Source organism: Podarcis liolepis (assembly GCF_965112155.1).
Source record: "Podarcis liolepis genome assembly, chromosome: 12".
Taxonomy (NCBI): Eukaryota; Metazoa; Chordata; class Lepidosauria; order Squamata; family Lacertidae; genus Podarcis; species Podarcis liolepis.
This window is the reverse complement of record NC_139563.1, coordinates 8,301,021-8,322,608: the sequence shown is the minus strand read 5'-3', so window position 1 is coordinate 8,322,608 and position 21,588 is coordinate 8,301,021. Positions and strand designations below refer to the sequence as shown.

The 21,588-nt window shown below is 46.9% G+C and overlaps 1 protein-coding gene across 2 annotated transcripts in view; it reads left to right on the top strand.

Annotated features, from left to right (window-relative positions):
* Window positions 1-21,588, top strand: part of MINDY4 (MINDY lysine 48 deubiquitinase 4) — an 89,743-nt gene that overhangs the window by 11,674 nt on the left and 56,481 nt on the right. For both annotated transcript variants that reach the window (XM_083466837.1, XM_083466838.1), the window contains exons 5-9: window positions 500-954; window positions 15,937-15,995; window positions 16,930-17,039; window positions 19,309-19,425; window positions 21,304-21,392. In XM_083466837.1, the coding sequence (XP_083322963.1) occupies window positions 500-954; window positions 15,937-15,995; window positions 16,930-17,039; window positions 19,309-19,425; window positions 21,304-21,392 (830 nt within the window). The remainder of the gene's footprint in view (window positions 1-499; window positions 955-15,936; window positions 15,996-16,929; window positions 17,040-19,308; window positions 19,426-21,303; window positions 21,393-21,588) is intronic.

Here is a 21,588-nt window from a genome sequence, read left to right as displayed (position 1 = left end):
TTATTATTATTATTAAATGCACCTGATTCAACCAACCTTAACCAATGTGGGGAAAGGGAATTGGGGTTGCTCCAGAATCTATGCGTTGCCTGATCTCTGCTTATGGGTTTCCATAGGAGGTAGTCTTGGGGCTTGCCTGCCTGTCTTCTTTAAGAGGGTATTTTTCAGGGGGAACATTGAAATCAACAGCAAATCCCACCAAGAGCAATGAGTCTTGATGATAGCACAAGAATATCAGTAATAATTCTACTTACCGTGTATGTATTTTACATTCAGTTCTCTTTTAGAGTCATAGGGAGAATTGTGCATACTTTATGTGAAGTAATATATTATTATTATTATTATTATTATTAAGCTTCGGAAGGATACCCAAGGGTCATCTAGTCCAACCCCTGCAATACAGGAATCGTTCGCCCAATGTGGGTCGTGAACTCATAACCCCGAGATTAAAAGCTTCGTGCTTTGACCACCGCTCTCCTCTCTCGACAATTTATTTCAGGAATCCTTGAAAAGACGGCGCACGAAACAACCATCTGGAATCCGGAGAACATTTAAACCCGGAGAGGAAAAGGAAACCGGAGACCGTTTGGCTGCTCCAATGGGGGATTTGCAAGAGTGGGCAGGAATCTCCCGGCCATCTGCAAATCTCTTTTCTCCGCACCTCGGCCGTTCCATCGACGTAACCAAGGACTATTCATCCACGATCCTGACTGGCTCGTACACAAATGCCGGCGGGGAAGGGGCAAGAAATTCAGCCCAAAGCATCGAAGGCCCGTTTGCCAAACTGATGTCCGAAAGACGCCCAGTTGAAGAAAGGAAAGCTGCGCCCCTGTACCCTGCGGAGGTGAATAAGGGGAGCAGCCGCTTGAACTTTCTTCCGAGGCAGATGGGAGCTGACCGTGAAAGGACAGCGAGATCCACACCAAAGAGCGAACCTCAAAATACAGAATTCAGGTAGGATCATGATTGAAATCGTATTTAAAACGTCGTTTATTGACACGCTTGTGTGTAAATATGCTACTCCAGTGCTTTATTTTCTGTTAGGTTAGGATAGCTCAGTTGGTAGCAGCATGAGATTCTTAATCTCAACGTTGTGGGTTCGAGCCCCACGTGGGGCAAAGAGATTCCTGCGTTGCAGGGGGGTGGACTAGATGACTCTCGTGGTCCCTTCAAACTCTGTTGTTGTTGTTTAGTCGAGTCCGACCCTTCGTGACCCCATGGACCAGAGCACGCCAGGCACTTCTGTCTTCCACTGCCTCCTGCAAGTTTTTGGCAAGTTTAAAGGTAAAGGGACCCCAGACAGTTAAGTCCAGTCTGAACTACTCTGGGGTTGCGGCGCTCATCTCTCTTTATTGGCTGAGGGAGCCGGCGTACAGCTTCCAGGTCATGTGGCCAGCATGACTAAGCCGCTTCTGACAAAACCAGAGCAGCACACGGAAACGCCGTTTACCTTCCCACCGGAGCGGTACCTATTTATCTACTTGCACTTTGATGTGCTTTCGAAGTGCTAGGTTGGCAGGAGCAAGGACTGAGCAACGAGAGCTTACCCCATTGAAGGGATTCGAACCACCGACCTTCTGATCTGCAAGCCCTAGGCTCAGTGGTTTAGACCACAGCACCACCTGCGTTCCTTGGCAAGTTTAGCTGGTGTTAAATACCATCTATACGTCAGATTCAGACCATACATCTAAAGCACTATGGTAACACTTTAAACAACTGTGGCTTCCCCCGAAAAATTCTGGGAGCTGTAGTTTCTTAAGGGTGCTTGTTAGCTGCTAGGAGGCTCCTATTACTCACCCAGAGCTACGATTCCCAGAGTCCCCCTGCGGAGGGAGATGGACTGTTTGAACGGTTTTCGTTTGCAACTTGGGATGCCTGCAGTATGGTCATACGTCCAGAAGTCCAGCAGAGGGCACTCTCTGAAAAGCAATGCTCCCTGCCGTTGCTTCCTTGGCAGATAGCTTGCCCCCATTCTGCCAGCTCCCAAAATTCACCGTCCAAAATGCTGTGACTCAGAGCTTCTGACTAACGCTTCTGAAAGATGTACGATCGCTGACCTTTGAGCAGGAGGAGCTGCCTCAGTTCAACTCGGTTTGGTGTGATCAGCGATCACAGGATTGCAACGCCTTCCAGGCAAGGAGAGAGAGTGACTTTTCGGGGGTCCAGTCTTTAGAAAAACAAGGAGATTTAGGAGGGGGGAACGCCACGCTGGGAGATTTCTAAAGGTGTGTGTGGCGCAAAGAAAGATTTTGTCGTCCCCCCCTCTCCGGCCACATTCACGGCAAGCATTTAAACAGCTACAACTTTCCCCAAAGAAGTTTTGGAGCTGTAGTTTGTTGAGGGTGCTGACAGTTGTTAGGAGGCCCCCTTCAAGGAACTACACTTCCCAGAGTGATTTAACAATCTCAGAATCGTCGAGTTGGAAAGGACCGCAGGAATCATCTAACCTAACCCCCTGAATCGCCGAAGAATGGATACTTTTGAATTATGGTGCTGGAGGAGACTCTTGAGAGTCCCATGGACTGCAAGAAGATCAAACCTTTCCATTCTGAAGGAAATCAGCCCTGAGTGCTCACTGGAAGGACAGATCCTGAAGCTGGGGCTCCAATACTTTGGCCACCTCATGAGAAGAGAAGACCCTGATGTTGGGAAAGATGGAGGGCACAAGGAGAAGGGGACGACAGAGGACGAGATGGTTGGACAGTGTTCTCGAAGCGACCAGCATGAGTTTGACCAAACTGCGGGAGGCAGTGGAAGACAGGAGTGCCTGGCGTGCTCTGGTCCAGGGGGTCACGAAGAGTCGGACACGACTAAACAACAACAACAACAACCCCCTGAAATGCGGAAATCTGTTGCCCAATGTGGGATTTGAACCCACAACCATGAGATTAAGAGTCTCACGCTCCGGCATCCAATGCCCTGTTAAATGCATTCTGCAAGGGGTTATTGGCTTGCTGCTGTTCTTATTTATCTATATATTTTGTGGTTTTCATGTTGTGATTTTACGTGGCGAACCACCATGAGGTCTTCAGTTGTAGGGCAGTATACAAATTCAGTTGTTGTTATTGATAATGAGGATGCTGATGCTCTACAAACTGAGTGAAACCAGGACGCGCCAGACTCCTTCCCAAGGAACTCTGGGAATTTTAGCTCTGTGCACCCTTAACAAACTACACCTCCCAGGATTCTGGGGTGACTGTTATTTCGAAATTCATTTTTATTTGATTTTACAAAACAAAGTTATAAGAAAAATGATAAAATACACATCAATATACAGAGATTCCTCCGCATCTCAGGACTTTCCCCTCGCTGGAGTCCCATTTTAAACATTTTAAACTGCATCTTTTCCCATACTCTGTCATATCAGTCCATATTTTCCATGGTAATTGTCACACTATAAGTGAAATCAAAATCCTGCCAGTGTTTCTGTCTGCTTACAGTAGTCTCCTAAATCAGGGGTCAGCAAACTTTTTCAGACTTTGTGTGGGGCCGGACTATATTTTTTGGGGGGGGGGGGCGGGGAATGAACAAATTCCTATGCCCCACAAATAACCCAGAGATGCATTTTAAATAAAAGGACACAGTCTACTCATGTAAAAACACATTGATGCCCAGACCGTCTGTGGGCCGGATCTGGCCCTGGGCCTTAGTTTGTCTAAGGTAAAGGTGAAGGGACCCCAGACCATTAAGTCCAGTCGTGGATGACTCTGGGGTTGCGGCACTCATCTCCCTTTACTGGCCGAGGGAGCCGGCGTACAGCTTCCAGGTCATGTGGCCAGCATGACTAAGCTGCTTCTGGCAAACCAGAGTAGCGCATGGAAACGCCGTTTACCTTCCTGCCGGAGTGGTACCTATTTATATACTTGTACTTTGATGTGCTTTCGAACTGCTAGGTTGGCAGGAGCAGGGACCGAGCAACGGGAGCTCACCCTGTCGTGGGGATTCGAACCGCCGACCTTCTGATCGGCAAGCCCTAGGCTCTGTGGTTTAAATAATTCATACATAACTCCATCAGCTTGGTTCGCCATTCTTCTCTGGTCGGGAGGAGCTGTGACTGTTCTAAGTGTTATCATTGGGCTCTAAAGACGTCATTAACCGCCACTAGCTCAGACTTTGCTCTTTCCTCTCCCATCCTTGGAAGACAACTCCCTGTCAGTTCCAGCTGTTGGGAATTCTGGGATGTGCCCTCTGAAACGCCCTCTGAAATGGAGCTCACCCGATCACAGGGATTCGAACCGCCGACCTTCTGATCGGCAAGTCCTAGGCTCTGTGGTTTAACACACAGCGCCACCCATGTCCCTGCCGCGTCCAGCAATCTGTGCTGGGATGTAAACAGACATGTGACATGCAATAATCCCACACATCTGCAGCTCAGGAGGAGTGTAATCTCAACATAGATGACCTTAGAATCTACAATTCTATGATCTATGATCCACTATGGTTCTATGCGATGTGCAAACATAGCCATTTTAGCTCTGTGTTTGTGTACAGGGACCTGCCAACAGCCTCCCTCTCTCTCTCGCAAGTGCAAAGGCACAGCTTGGAGTAATTGTCTGGGAAGCAAAATGGCCTAAAGTGTCTCCTTTTTAAAAAAACGATGCTTCTCTGAAACATGACTAATTTTCCAATAGAGGCCTTTTAAGCCTTTGTGGCCATTTCAGGATCCCTCCATGGACACAGCTCGAAAACAACCCATTATCAAATGATGAGGTTTTTGCAGTGATATTTCAGGAGCTATTAAAAATCACTTGCCTCTGTGCAAGGTGGGGGTGGGGGGTTCAGGGTGGGGCGGGGAGGCGAAATCTTCCATGCCAAAGATGAGGTGTTAGTCCGTATTAATTCTTTTCCATTCAGAGGAGAGAAGGAGGGATAGATGGCAGGAGGTGAACAATGTGATGGCCTGGGACTTGGGCTCGGACTCGGATCCAGAGGAGACTCAGTCCGCACCGGATCCTTTGCCTCAGGCGGCATCTGAACCAAGTCTGGGGCCTGATCCTGAAGAGCCCCAGTCTGCACAGGTTCCCCTTCAACAAACACCAGCTGGGCCGAGTCAGGGGCCTGAGCCTGCCCTGGCTCCAGATGCGGGGATGACCTGGTTGCCTTCAGCTGGGCCATCACTTACAGCTGCTCCACTACCGGTTGGGTCAGGGGACGCTGAGGCGGCCTCTGGGTCTAGTAACCCACTGACATCTCCCGAGCTGCAGAGACTGAGGTCTGAGAGACCTGAGTCCTTGCAGGAGACATGCTCTCCTTTGGGTGAAACAGGGAGGTGAGTCACCAGGGGATCAGGAGCAGCCGCTACCCCGACAAAGATAAAAGGCTGTCGGACCCTGCCCCAGGTTGCGGGAGCAACATTGCTGTTTGCAAGAACCTGCCTGTGATTCTATGCCTGACCTTGCCTGGTTTTCTGCCTCGTGTCCTGCCTTGGCCTGTCGGACTGACTCCTTGCGGAACCCCTGGATTTGGGACCGGACCTGGACCTCGCTACTCGGGTTACCAGCTTGTCAACATCCTTCTTAAATTGTAGTGCCCAGAAATGGACACAGTTTCCCAGGTGTGTTCTGAACGAGGCAGAATAGAGCAGTACTATTACTGAGAAGTGAGAGCTGGACCACAAAGAAGGCTGATCGCCAAAGAATTGATGCTTTTGAATTATGGTGCCTGGTGTGCTCTGGTCCAGGGGGTCACGAAGAGGCGGACACGACTAAACGACTAAACAACAACATTACTTCTATTGACCTGGACACTGTACAGTACTTCTGTTGAAGAGCATTCACGTTTTTTGCTGCTGCATCACACTGTTAACTTATAGAATATAAAACTGTAAAGTTGGTAGGGGGCACGTGAAGCTTTTGGTTTACTAAGGCCCCTAGATCCTTTTCACATGCACTGCTAGCAAGCCAGGTGTCCCCACCCTATATTTGTGCATCTGGTTCTTCCTGCCTAAGTGCAGAACCTTACATTTGTCCCTATTGAAACTCATTTTGTTATCTTGGGCCCAGTTCTCCAATCTCTTAAGGTCATCTTGAATCCTGCTATTCTGTCTTTGGTGCATTAGCTACCCCTCCCAGCTTGGAGTCATCTGCAAATCTGATGAAGATTGGAGGGGGGGATAATTGCTCTTCTCCCTTTGGACCTGATACATTCAGAGTACAGTCACTGCTCTTCCTTCCCTGCAACATTTTGTGGAGGAAATCTGGCGTTCGTAAATACCATTATCTTTGGCGAGGCTGGTCCAAGTTTAGTGCAGGCTCGTGAGATCAGCAAACCCATTTCCCCCGATTCTTCTCTAACGCTTTGCTTCATCCCTGCTATCCCAGCCTGTAAAGCAAAATCCTGTTTGGTTTTTTGCAGATTTTCGTCTCGTTTTCTTTGCAGCCCGTTTTCCCAAGCCGCCACACATAGCAGTTCTAACAAGTTAACCCACCAGTAGCAGAGGCTGTAAAAAGTTTTTGAGACGGCACTTAACCTATGACACCCCTCTGAGTGTTGAGCCGCTGGGGAAGACGGACAGGCTCTGGGGATGGAAAAAGTGTTTATCTAATATTATCTAAACCGCGGCTTAGTTCTTCCCTCACCATAAAACTCTACCCAAGCCTTGCCGTTTGCTCTGTCAATGCTGCTCCTGTGTATTATATGGAACATTTGGCTGGCTGTGGAACCAGCCCAGTCCTTACGCTCTAGATTTGGGGGGGGGGGGGGCACATCCAACTGCTGCTTATTCTGGTTAGCCATACAGTTCTGTCACAGTTAGAGGATAGAAACTGCAATTGCCACCTTCCGCACCAGAGTGACTTGTCTCACTTCTTTCATCAAGGGACAGGGCCGTCTTTACCTGGGGGTGCAAGGGGTGTGGGGCACCCGGGCGCTGAATTCTGGGGGGTGCCAGGTTCCCGCCGCTGAAGCCGCCTAAGCTCTTAACTATGTACGTGTTACGGAATAATAAATAATTTTGATCAAGCTGGAAAAACAAAATACATACATACCTAGGTATTACTGAAATGTATACCTACTTGTTCACTAAAGGACTTTCAACTTTGTGCACTTATTTACAAAAGACGCGGCGCTTGTCATTCACAACAGCGGCGCTTGTCAGACTCAACGTTCTCAGTGGTGCTGTGCACGTGAAATTAACTAAATTATTTTAGTTATATATTTAGTTATATATTTATAACTAAATTATTTTAGTTATATATTTAGTTAGACACACACACACACACACATACATTTTTATTAATTTTTTAACATATCATTTCCAACAGTCATTTAACATAACTTATCTTATACAATATTTTAGACTTCCATCAACAACCTCTGAAGATTTTCCGTTCTTTATCACTTATTCTGCATTTCTTAATTTCTCTGTTACTTTTAATTATCATTAACTACTAATTCTCTTCACAGTCTTCCTTGCAATATTTCATATAATCCTCCTTACAGAACTTCTTGTAGTCCTGCTAGCATAATCTGCTTATTACAGTTGCTTTTCAAATAGTTCAAATATTTACTCCAGTCTTCTAAGGATCTCTGGTCCAGCAGGTTTCAAATCCTTCCTGTTAATTTATCTAATTCTGCATAGTCCATTAATTTCATTTGCCATTGTTCTTTCGTCGGTAATTCTTCTTGCTTCCATTTTTGTGCCAATACTATTCTTGCTGCCGTTACTGCATATAAAAACAACTTACAGTCCTGTCTGTTAACATCCTCCCCTACAATGCCAATAAATTAACTAAATTTGGGGACGATGGGCAGATCTTTGCACCCCGGTGACGCATGTGCTAAAGACGGCCCTGTCAAGGGAAGCCTGATATCCATTAGATTTCCCTGGCCTCTGGTCTCGTGGCAGACGACGCAGCCTTTTCTTTTAATGCATTTTATTGCTTTTTCACATGTAATAAGCATAATTTAAAATACAATAAACAACAACAATAGCAGCAGCTAGTCTGACATTTCTTGGAAAAAGGCATAGCAGCAGCTTCAAGTTACTTAGAAAACCGGTTTGTGATGCGTATTAAAGACTGTAATCCAATAGGTTCCTCCAGATGTTTCTGTGCAGGTTGTCTCGATAGATTGATTGTCATTTCTCATATGGATGCCAGGTGTTGTAGAAGGATAAAGGGCATCTTGCCTCTGGTCATCCTAACCTGGCAGGTAAATTTATTGGCAGTATGCTGGGTTGTTGTTTTTTCATGTACAGGATAGGAATGTGAATAGGCTCCAAGATTCACCTTGTATCTGTGTGTGTTTCGAAGAAGAAGAAAAAATCCAGTCTGTTTTTGAGCGACTCTGTGCTCTGTTCAATTCATTCTGGGATGGAAAAAGGGTCATGAAGCATCAGGCAGCTGCGAGGGATGTGCAATTTGGTGCGGCATAAATAGTTTAAAGGTGGTTTATAAATGCTACATATTAATAGATCAGTGCATTCCATAGACAGGGAGCCACTGCAGAGAAGGCCCCGTTTTCATGTTGCTGCCCTCTAGACCTTTTGAGGAGGAGGAACATGAAGAAGGACCTCACAGGATGATCTCAGGGTCCAGGTAGGTTCATATGGAGAGAGACAGTCATTGAGGTATTGCGGTCCTGAGCAATTTAGAAAACCTTGCAAACAACCTCTGTGCTTTGCTCAGTTACAGTTGTTGTTGTTGTTGTTGTTGTTGTTTATTTATTTCATTTCTATACCGCTTTATATTTTTAAGGAAAATCTCAAGGTGGTTTACATCATATTGAAACATCAGTAAAACAATCCAGAACCCAACATTTCTGAAGAAAGTCAGATATAGAACATACAGTCAAAGCAACATAATTAACAGAAAATGTAAAATATTATCTTAAAGATTTCAAAAGAAAACATTACAAAGGAGGTCAACTGCAGAATATGTATTTAACACAAAGTTAACAAAAAAACCCCTTAAACATTTCAAAAAACAAACAACCATTGCTAAGTGAAGTCAGATATAAAATGCACAGCATAATTAACAAGAGAATAAAATGGGTTTTTAAAGGTTATCTTTTCATTGATTGGTACATCTTACTAACTTTACAGCTGTAAATATATATATGCATATATTATTCCAGAGCTGGACTAGGTGGGTGTTGGCTCTGAGTCAGAAACCGGGAATTGGTGGAGTTGGTACCGAATTTTGGAAGGAAGTCCTGTGTGGTTGTCTTTTTTGGGGGAGGAAAGGGCCTTTTGTCTCTGGGCCCAGCTTACGAGTCTGAGTCTTCTTCCCGTTCTCTCTGACTCCCAGGCTGGCGTCATGCAAAGGGCAGCTCTTCGTTTCCTGTGCCCCTTATTCCCCAGCTTGACGTCACCGCTGCCTTTGGAGCCCTGGCAGGAAATGGCAGAAGGGAATGACAGCTGGCACCTTCCTTCAGAGACGGAACGCCTCGCCCCTGCCAACTTTGCCTCTGGATAGCGAGAGACAGAAAGGGAACGCCTTGCCTAGTACCACTGAGTGCATCCAGCCACAAGCTGGCTACCGAGCAAAGGGAGCCCAGGATAATGTTTGGGCACCGTCTTGGGCTCGCATGGGGAAATAGATCTTTCATTTAAACTGTGGAACTCCTTGCCACAGGAGACAGTCACGGTCACCAACCTTTTCAGTACTGGCCCCGACTTGGTGGAACTCTCTGTCACAAGAGACTAGGGCCGTGTGGGACTTGACATCTTTCCGCAGGACCTGCAAGACAGAGCTGTTCCGCCTGGCCTTTGGCTTGGACTCAGTCTGACCCTTATGTTTCCCTCCCCTTATGTTTTTGATCTATGGGCTACTTTTAAAACGAGGCTGCATTTTAAATTGCATTTGAACCTGTATTTTAAATTGGTTTTTCTTTTCCTATTATGTTTTTACTGTAATTTTACTGGTGTTAGCCGCCCTGAGCCCTGCTCTGGCCAGGGAGGGCGGGGTATAAATAAATTTTTTTATTATTATTATTATTATTATTATTATTATTATTATTATTATGGCTTTAAAAGAGACCGAGAAGCAATAAATTCATGGAAGAGAGGACTACTGATGGCTATCCTCTGCCCTCCACGGTTGGAAGCAGCGATGCTTCTGAGTGACAGGCCTCTATTGCTCGAATCCTGCTTGCGGGTTTCCCACAAGTATCTTCTGGCGGTTTCCTCTCTGTGAGAAGTGAGGTTACAGGGAACCAGGCAGAGGGCCTTCTCGGTGGTGGCGCCCGCCCTGTGAAACGCCCTCCCGTCAGATCTGGGAGACATCTGAAGGCAGCCCTGTTTAGGGAAGTTTTTAATGTTTGATGTTTTATTCTTTTTATTTATCTGTTGGGAGTGCCCAGTGTGGCTGGGTATAAATATTAATAATAATAATAATAATAATAATAATAATAATAATAATAATAATAATAGGTTCAGCCTCTGTGAGAGCAGGACGCTGGCTCAAATGGGCCACTGGACTTATCCTACAAACTCTCTTTCTGTTCTTATAAGCCTTGTTGTCGCTTAGTCGTGTCCGACTCTTTGTGACCCCCTGGACCAGAGCATGCCAGGCACTCCTGTCTTCCACTGCCTCCCGCAGTTTGGTCAAACTCATGCTGGTAGCTTCGAGATCACTGTCCAACCATCTCGCCCTCTGTCGTCCCCTTCTCCTTGTGCCCTCCATCTTTCCCAACATCAGGGTCTTTTCCAGGGAGTCTTCTCTTCTCATGAGGTGGCCAAAGTCTTGGAGCCTCAGCTTCAGGATCTGTCCTTCCAGTGAGCACTCAGGGCCGATTTCCTTCAGAATGGAGAGGTTTGATCTTCTTGCAGTCCATGGGACTCTCAAGAGTCTCCTCCAGCACCATAATTCAAAAGCATCCATTCTTCGGCGATCAGCCTTCTTTATGGTCCAGCTCTCGCTTCCATACATCACTACTGGGAAAACCATAGCTTGAACTATACGGACCTTTGTCGGCAAGGTGCTGTCTCTTATAAGCCTAGAAGAGTTCTTTTGAGGCTCTAGATTTATTTCTAAAGCTACCACCATGCCGTGGAAAACCCATCATGCAAGCCAGCCCAATGCTGCAGCCTGATTTCTCCTGCAAGGAGAGTTGGTTGTTTTGAAGTGGCTGGTGACCATTGCTTATTTAAAAAACCCTTTGTGTATTTGTTCTATACTGTAAATAGGAAGCTGTAGAGGAAGAGGGCCTTATTGTATCAAGAGAGGGACTTTCCCCAGCAGCGTTGCTCTTCGTGTAAACACCGGGCCCGCAATGCGCGGAGATCAAAAGGGGGAGGCCTGTCAATCTGGAGAGAGCACCGTATGGCTTCCTTATGGGGAGGCCTATTTTCTTCCTGCCCCCTTTTCCTAATGTGATGGATTGCTTCCTTCTTACAACATGCGGGAACCGTGCATTTTCCTGCTCCACCAACCCATGCGTGCTATGTATACAATAGCTGCGATTGCGAGATCATCAGCTGAAGGGGAAACAGTGGTAAAGTCCTTGCGAGTCTTTCCCAGCCCCAGAAACCCTCTTGTTTCAACTTTTGGGATTGTGGTTTTTGCATTGTGTTGACTGGGAGGCAGTGTGCAGATGCCAGAGTTGTGTTGCTGTACCCTGGTGCACAAGGGACGCGGGTGGCGCTGTGGGTAAAACCTCAGTGCCTAGGACTTGCTGATTGTATGGTCGGCAGTTCGAATCCCCGTGGCGGGGTGAGCTCCCGTCTCTCGGTCCCAGCTCCTGCCCACCTAGCAGTTCAAAAGCATCCTTAAGTGCTTACGAAAGCACCGCTTTATAGCGGGAAGGTAAACAGCGTTTCCGTGTGCTGCTCTGGTGCTGGCTCGCCAGAGCAGCTTCGTCACGCTGGCCACGTGACCCGGACATGTCTCCGGACAGCGCTGGCTCCCGGCCTATAGAGTGAGATGAGCGCACAACCCTAGAGTCGGACACGACTGGCCCGTATGGGCAGGGGTACCTTTACCTTTACCTTACCCTGGTGCACACTTATTTATTTGTCTGTTTCTTGCATTCATGCTTCACCCTTTTCTCCAAGGAGCTCATTAGGTACTCTCCTTCCTAATTGATCTCCACAATAATCCTGCGAGGTAGGCTAGGCTGAGAGGCAGCGACTGGCCCAAGGTCACTCTCAGGTACCTTGAGAGACTACATTTCCCAAGACACCCTGCGGATGGCGCACATGCACAAGCTTGCTCTGCATTTTGTGTTGAAGAACTTCAGGAAAACCGTGCTCATCTTGTAATATAATTGAACATTACAAGATGGGGAATATTTGCACTATGAACTGTATAAAATCCCTATGTGGAATCTGACCCTATTGAGTCGTGGTCAGTCCTGAATGGACCCATCAGGAAAGGAATAAGAGCTCCGCAACCCCATAGTCGCCCTTGGCTGGACTTAACCATCCAGGGGTCCTTTACCTTTTAGATATCCTTGCCAAAGGTTACCATAAAGGTAAAGGGACCCCTGACCATTAGGTCCAGTCGTGGCCGACTCTGGGGTTGCAGCGCCCATCTCGCTTTATTGGCCGAGGGAGCCGGCGTACAGCTTCCGGGTCATGTGGCCAGCAAGACTAAGCCGCTTCTGGCGAACCAGAACAGCGCACGGAAACGCCTTTTACCTTCCCGCTGGAGTGGTACCTATTTATCTACTTGCACTTTGACGTGCTTTTGAACTGTTGGGTTGGCAGGAGCAGGAACTGAGCAACGGGAGCTCACCCCTTCGCAGGGATTCGAACCGCCGACCTTCTGATCGGCAAGTCCTAGGCTCTGTGGTTTAACCCACAGCGGCACCCGCGTCCCAAAGGTTACCATACCCCACTACAATGTAATTTTATTGATTTGCAACCCATTTGATTCAATCCCATGACTGGTCTTTTAAAACACAGACTTTCGCTGGGTGGGGTTTTCTTTTTTTGCCTTGACTCAGCCCTAGCGCTGGTGATTCATTTTCTACTCCAGTGTGTACGCATGCTTCAGTTCTCCTGACTGAGTCACGTTGTTGAATCAATTCCTTATAGCTTTCCAGGGTGAGAACAAGCGCTAGCTTTATGTTCTTAAGTTGCAGAAGGGGTCCAGTAGTCAGAGGTCCAGGAGACACCCCCGCCCCACCAGAAAAAGCCCCCCATATTCTGCTACGAAGATCCTGAATGTCACGAAGGGAGTTCCCTGCTTTGCTCATCTCCTGCTAAAGAGCCAGGAGGGGAAACGTATGAATGGGAAGGATGTTGCAAGTCGGCAATCGCTGATGCGATGACATTGTTGAGCTGGGAATGTGTGGGATCCCATATCCTGGATAACAACCTCCGTCTCTCCTCCCATCTGGGTGTGGAAACGGTTCCCTCACTCTGTGGAGACAAAGAGATGCCAGGAATAGGGTCCAATTTCAGTTACCAAACTGGAGCAGATCCAAGTAGGTTTAACAGCCCGATGGGAAGACAACGCAATGTGCAAAACGAGGGAGGGATGTACCATGCAATAATAGTCAAAATAAGAATTAAAAAGTCCTCTGTGACAAGAAGTTTGGGTTTTTTTAAAAAAATCATTTTTACTGGTTTTAGAAATACAAAATTATAAACAAAGAATCAAAAAGTACAGTGGTACCTCGGTTTAAGAACAGCCCTGTTTAAGAACGATTTGGTTTATGAATTGCGCAAAACCGGAAATAGTGTCCCAGTTTGAGAACTTTACCTCGGTCTGAGAACAGAATCCGAACGGTGGAAGGGCACTGGTGGTGGGAGGCCTCATTAGGGAAAGCACACTTAGGGAAAGCACACTTCAGTTTAAGAATGGGCTTCCAGAATGGATTAAGTTCGTAAACTGAGGTACCACTGTGTATCCATATAAAGAGATTCCTCATAATCTCAGGACTCCCCTCCCCCACCCTCTCCATGGGGTCCCATTTTAAACATTTACTGCTGCATCTTCTTCCATACTCCAATTTTTATATCAAACCATATTATCCATGGTGATTGTCACACTACCAGTGAAATCAAAATCCTGCTAATGTTTCCATCTGCTTACAGTGGTCTCCTAAATAACGTATTTCCCCCATTCTTTTATAAAGTTTTTGTCCTCTTGGTTTCTGAGTTTTCCGGTCAGTTTTGCCATTTTGGCGTAGTCCCATCAACATGGTTTGCCATTCCTCTCTGGTACGGACTTTGTCTTCCTTCCATCTCTGGGCTAGTAGCATCCGAGCGGCTGTTGTCCTTTCGGATATCGGTATCTATAATTTCTAATAGAAAAGCTTCTGATTTCTTAACAAAGGTTATTCTAAGCATATTTTTTTCATTTCATTATATATCATCTCCCAGAAAGCTTTTATTACCTTACAAGTCCCCCACTTATGATAAAAGGTACCTTCTTTTTCTTTACATTTCCAGTGGTATTTGTACTTGTCCTATACATTTTTGCCAAGGTAAAGGTAACAGTAAAGGGACCCCTGACCATTAGGTCCAGTCGCGGACGACTCTGGGGTTGCGGCGCTCATCTCGCTTTATTGGCCAAGGGAGCCGGCGTACAGCTTCTGGGTCATGTGGCCAGCATGACTAAGCCGCTTCTGGCGAACCAGAGCAGCACACGGAAATGCCGTTTACCTTCCCGCCGGAGTGGTACCTATTTACCTACTTGCACTTTGACATGCTTTTGAACTGCTAGGTTGGCAGGAGCAGGGACCGAGCAATGGGAGCTCACCCCGTCGCAGGGATTCGAACCGCCATCCTTCTGATCGGCAAGTCCTAGGCTCTGTGGTTTAACCTACGGCGCCACCCGCGTCCCTTTGCCAATGTAGTTTGGGTTAAATACCACCGGTACATCATTTTCACATTGTTTTCTTTCAACGCACAACATGTCGTCAAGAAGTTGTTGGCTTTTTCGAAGGCCCTGGCTAAAATTGCACCCACGCTTCCATTTCACTAATCTATTAGCAGATACTAAAATGAAAGGGCAATTTTGACTTTCCCCTGTAGGGACGGGATTTGCAGTAGCATCAGGACTCCTGTCCATCGCTGGAGGCCAGTAGCAACCATTTCCTGCATCCCAAAATGGCAGATATTGAAACTATATGAGTGTTGCTACATCATATAGAATAGCCTGCAAGGGCTTTTCAGAGAAAACATGGCAGCAGGGTATTCTCCCCCGCCTAAAAATTGTACTCCCCCTCCCCAATAGGAACAGGGGGATTTCATTTTGTTTGCATTTCAGTGAGAAGCTACCCAATACACACTTTGCAAACAAAATCGCAGCTATCTTTTGGAATTCTCACTTACTTGATTTTTTGTGACACAGTTTTTCAACCAAGTTACAAAAATGCACATATTCAGGGAATGAAAACTTATGTGATAGTGAAATACCTTACAAAAATGCATTCCATTAGGGGAGACTGCTTGCTAAGACGTGTACAGTGGTACCTCGGGTTACAGACACTTCAGGTTACAGACGCTTCAGGTTACAGACTCTGCTAACCCAGAAATAGTACCTCGGGTTAAGAACTTTGCTTCAGGATGAGAACAGAAATCGTGCTCCGGTGGTGCGGTGGCAGAGGGAGGCCCCATTAGCTAAAGTGGTACCTCAGGTTAAGAACAGTTTCAGATTAAAAATGGACCTCCAAAATGAATTAAGTTCTTAACCCGAGGTACCACTGTACGTTGGTTGGAACTGCAGACCAGAATGGGTTTATTGGGAGAAATTAGAAGTGCTGGCGAATCTCTGCAAGCATTAAAGAAGAAATGGCAAATTTGCTGTGGAGGTCCGAATTTAAGATCGGGAAACTGAGAACTGAGATTGACAGTCCCTGAATTTTGTTGAGGGGGGTGGGGGACTTGATGCCCCCTTCGCCCCCATCCTTCTGAGCACAGAATGCGGATGAAAAACTGCTCTCCTTGCTGAAATGTTGTTGTTCATCTCTGTTTATACAGCAGCCTTTCTGATAAATTGCCTCTTGTTTGGTCATCTGTGTGCTTAATTTGTTTCTGTCCAGAAAGATGCCTGTGTCCTCTCCCAGCAGAGACAGCTTGAACGAAGACGCTCTGGAACTAGGTATGTCTTATTCCGTTCTCAACTAGCTCACTTATTTCGAGGGTAGAGATTTTACATGTTTATCCATCACTATTTCTGGAGGTTTGACCAAACTGCGGGAGGCCGTGGAAGACAGAAGTGCCTGGCGTGCTCTGGTCCATGGGGTCACGAAGAGTCGGACACGACTAAACGACAACAACATTTCTGGAGGCCGATAGAAAATTTTATTGATTTATTTTATTGGGCTTTATAAACAAGAATAACGTTATACAAATAAGTGTAGCACGTTTTCTCATGTTATTTGTATGCCACAAAAATAGCATAATAAATGTGGGAAAATATCTACAACATATGTTTCATTTACAGGTAGGTAGCCGTGTTGGTCTGCCATAGTCAAAACAAAATAAAAAAATTCCTTCCAGTAGCATCTTAAAGCCTCTGCGCACTGGGTCTTCATCGAGCTGCCTGCTATGACCCCAAGCTCTCGTAATGAAAATCCAGATTCTTTATAGCAGAACTTTATGTACGTGTCAAATCAGTATTCCTGGAGGGTGATGCTTGTGTGTGTCAGCCAGCATGGTGTAGTGGTTAAGAGGGGTGGACTCGTAATCTGGTGAACTGGGTTCGCTCCTCCGCTCCTCCACATGTAGGCTAGTCACACTTCTCTGAAGTCTCTCAGCCTCACTCACCTCACAAAGTGTTGGTTGTGGGGGAGGAAGGGAAAGGAGATTGTTAGCTGCTTTGAGACTCCTTCAGGTAGTGATAAAGTGGGATATCAAGTCCAAACTCTTCTTCTTCAGCCGTGACAGATATGTAGACGGAACACATATTTAAAGACTGGAAGAGAACGGAGGGCGCCTTCACTTGCCAAAGCCACAAAAGCTAATGTTTTGGGGTTGCATGTTTCTGAGTATGTGTTCTGGGTATTAAACAGCCTTTCCTTTGCCCTCCGCAGTTGATGTCGAGGACGAAGAAAATTTGGAGGATGTCTACATGACCCCCGACTCTTCTGCTCTGTCTGCTGTCCAAGTAACGTCAAAGCCCATTGACTACTATCTTGCAAGGGTAAGAAACACATTGATGTGGCCAATGCAGAACATTCTGTTGGAAAGGCCGAATGACTCTTGCTGTACATGGAAGCAGACCAGCACCCTCATATCTAGCCCAGTGTGGTCAACATTTAGGAGGTCTCAGGCCCAGCTCTTTGGAGAGAGGTTCTTCAGAAGTTGGCTGTCACCTTCATTGCAGTTACAGATAGGTAGCCGTGTTGGTCTGCCATAGTCAAAATAAAAAAATTCCTTCCTGTAGCACCTTAAAGACCAACTAAGTTAGTTCTTGGTATGAGCTTTCGTGTGCATGCACACTTCTTCAGATACACTGAAACAGAAGTTGCCAGATCCTTCTATATAGTGAGAGGGTGGGGAGGGGTATTACTCAGAAGGGTGGTGGGAATGGGAGATTGGCAGATAGCTGAGATGAGCCTGTTGACGACTCTTAACGACTGTAATAGGTCTTACAGGAAAAGGCAAGGGGTGAGAAGGTGAGAAATGGCTTTTCCTGTAAGACCTATTACAGTCGTTAAGAGTCGTCAGCAGGCTCATCTCAGCTATCTGCCAATCTCCCTTTCCCACCACCCTTCTGAGTAATACCCCTCCCCACCTTCTCACTATATAGAAGGATCTGGCAACTTCTGTTTCAGTGTATCTGAAGAAGTGTGCATGCACACGAAAGCTTATACCAAGAACTAACTTAGTTGGTCTTTAAGGTGCTACTGGAAGAAATTTTTTTATTTTGACCTTCATTGCACAAATTCTGTCTTACACTGAAGATGCATCTCTTTCACTTAGCCTTCTTCATTTACCCTGCCCTTCAAGATTCACCTATTCTCTTTGACTGCAAAGTGTTTTAAGCTGATTTTAATACCATATTTTAACCACAACAACAACATAATATTTATACCCTGTCCATCTGGCAACAACAACAACAACAACAACAAAATATTTATACCCCGTCCATCTGGCTGGGTTTTCTCAGCCACTCTGGGCAGCTTCCAACAAAAGATTAAATATACATTAAAGCATCAGTCATTTAAACTTCCCTAAACAGGGCTGCCTTCAGGTGTCTTCTAAATGGCAGGTGGTTGTTTATTTCTTTGACATCTGGTGGGAGGGAGTTCCACAGGGTGGGTTCCACTACCGAGAAGGCCCTCTGCCTGGTTCCCTGTAACCTCACTTCTTACAGTAAGGGAACCGCCAGAAGGCCCTCTAGCTGGACCTCAGTGTCTGGGCAGAACAATGGGGGTGGAGGCGCTCCTTCAGGTATACAGTGATACCTCGGGTTACAGACGCTTCTGGTTATAGACGCTTCAGGTTACAGACTCCGCTAACCCAGAAATAGTACCTCGGGTTAAGAACTTTGCTTCAGGATGATAACAAAAATCGCGCAGCGGCGGCAGCGGGAGGCCCCATTAGCTAAAGCGGTGCTTCAGGTTAAGAACAGTTTCAGGTTAAGAACGGACCTCCGGAATGAATTAAGTTCTTAACCCGAGTTACCACTTACTGGGCTGAGGCCGTTTAGGGCTTTCAAGGTCAGCACCAACACTTTGAATTGTGCTCAGAAACATACTGGGAGCCAATGTTGTAGCCAAACTGGTGGAACCCATCCTGAGCAGGAGTGCTCCACGCTGTAATATTTTGATAGCAAGGCCCACAAATACCCTGAAAAAAATATGCTTTTCAACCTTTCAAATTAATTATCTCCCCCCCCCCCCGAGCTGCAGTGGGTTCCATTTTCTTTTAACAATTAGGCTTGGCACAGCCTTCCCGAAGATAATGGAAGACTGGTTGAGTCCCAAGTGGGTCTGCAGCCAAAAAGCCTCATTCTGTTGCAGTGAGACACACACACAGAGCCATTTATGCTGAAGGAACATTGCGAGGGAAGGAAAAAACGACTCCTCGGGTTAATCAGGACAACTGTATACGCCATTTATTTTTATTAAATTTACGAGTGTGGCGAGACAGGCTTGGGCAGCGTGCCACTGGGTTTCTCCTTCCTGCTTGGAAATCCCTGCAGGAATCAGGGGGCTCAGAATGCTGACTGGGGGAGAGAGAATGGAATGGAGTTCCCTGAAATAGGGTGTGGCTGGCTGCAATCCTAACTGTCTGGATCACGCATGCGCCCTTGGGCCGTCCCTGAAAACTTCTTATTTGTTGGGAGTTTTTGTGCACCCCCCCCCCCCAGAGTGAAGAATTAGATTTCAAAAAGAACAGGAGGTCTGTCCTTCCCTTTTTTAAAATTCTTAATCTCATGTTTTCCCCTCCTCATTTAAATCAAGGACCTGAAGATCCTTTTGTTTGGCTCCAGCCTCGGCTGCTTCAGTGAGGAATGGCAAATACAGAGCTTTATGTTTAACGAGAACCCTCAGCTGAAGTATGGCATTGTGCAGAAAAAGGTAAAGTCTGGAGGCAGGATTTCGAAGCCACTGGGGGCACAATTTATGGGGGGAAGGAGGTGGGCACTGTCCTAGGCCAGTCCCGTTGAAATGGCTCTAGTGTAATAGTGTGCAAGGTGACTTTCATCTGGACGGAACCCTAGGCTCAGTCAAATGTGCTTGTGCGTAAATCACCACACATCTTGATGAGGCTGTACTGGTGACCTCACGAAAGACTGTCTTTGCTCTTTGGCAGCAATGCACACTCGTGCCGCCTTTGTCATAGAGTTGGGGCCCGGGATGAGCAAAACAGCTGAAGGAACCGGAAGCTGTGGCAAACAGTGCATGCGCAGAATTCCTGATGCACCGATCCCACTTCTGGGACAAGAGCAGATCACCTGCGACTCCAGGACACAGAAAGTTCTGTTCAGTCATTCCCCTCCAAATATTCATGCACAGAGCAGAATCGTGCTCCGTGTATTTCTAGACCTCAGCTCCCATGATTCCTGGCTGCTGGCCATTCTGGCTGGGGCTGGTGGTAGTTGGGGGTCCAGCAGTACCTGGAGTGGGGCAGAGATTTGCCACCTCTGTTCCATTTAGGATAGTGGCGATCACTTATGAAACGAAATAGTTTTTCGCTCTTTGGCCAGCCAAGCCTAACACGTCCTAAAAAAAACGTCCTAAAAAAAACCATTTATAAACATTTCCTCGTGAAAGCAATGAATATTTTTTTTAATTGTGTGATCTCCAGACATATGCTTTTGCATCTCCACAGCCTGTTTGTTTGTTTATATGTTTATTATTTGATTATTGCATTTATGCCCCACCTTTTCCTCCGAGGGGCTTGAGGGGGCATATATGGTTCTCCCTTCTCCTTATTTAACCCCCACAACAGCCTTGTGAGGTGGGTTAGGCTGAGAGATAGTGATGGGCCCAAGATCACCCAGTGAGCGCACTGGCCAGGTGGAGATTCGAACCCTGGTCTCCCAGTCTGAACCCTCCAAACATTGCCCAGTTGGCTGCCTTAAGGAAGAGGACATCGTATGAGTGCCCCATGTGCTCAAGTCTGAGGACCCATTATCGACCTCCTAAGAGTAAGACTTAGGACGCGGGTCGCACTGTGGGTTAAACCACAGAGCCTAGGACTTGCCGATCAGAAGGTTGGCGGTTCGAATCCCTACAACGGGGTGAGCTCTTGTTGCTCTGTCCCAGCTCCTGCCCACCTAGCAGTTTGAAAGCACGTGAAAGTGCAAGTAGGTAAATAGGTACCGCTCCGGCGGAAAGGTAAACGATGTTTCCGTGTGCTGCTCTGGTTCACCAGAAGCGGCTTAGTCATGCTGGCCACATGACCCAGAAGCTGTACGCCGGCTCTCTCGGCCAATAAAGCGAGATGAGCGCCGCAACCCCAGAGTCGTCCACGACTGGACCTAATGGTCAGGGGTCCTTTACCTTTAAGAGTAAGACTTAGAAGGATACAGACGGGGAGACCAGAGTTCAAATCTCCTCCTGGCCGGGATATTTGAGCTCTTTTGCTCCAGCCGTTTGCTCCCAGGCCACCTGGCCACTGAGAGAAATCAGACCCCTCCTTCACCCCTTGACGACTAAACAAATCAACCATATGCTCCAGATCTTGGCATCACCCACACATACTGTTCTGAGGTTTTCGTCCCCGGGAAAACATCCAGGGACGCAACCTTTTAATTACAAGCGCAGAATTTTCAGCCGGTTGCAACGTCCACGACATTTGGGCCACAGCGGTTAAAAACACAGAAAACAAAGGGAAACAAGAGGCAGGAGACTAGGTGGAGCTGAAGAGGGTTGCAGCCTGTGCAAGCTTCTCACCAGCTTCAAACAGCGCTCATTGTTTTTGTCCGTCCCTTGCCTTTTGCCGCTGTCTAGGGTGGGCCGTGCGGGGTCCTGGCAGTAGTCCAAGCCTGCCTCCTGCGACATCTTATCTTTGGAGACAGCAGCAGGAACAGCGATACGTGGTGAGTCGACGCTGGTGAGAGCCGGCCTGTTTTCCACCCTGAGCTGAACGCAAATCCCCCTCTATTGTTGGAAGGGGAAAAGGGGTCTTCCTGGTCTTGACCTCATTAAAGGGAGATAAAGTCCAAATTGCAGCGCCAGTGTTGACTGAGAGGGTAATGGACACCGTCCTTCAGGGTCAAGCCCCATGTATTTTTT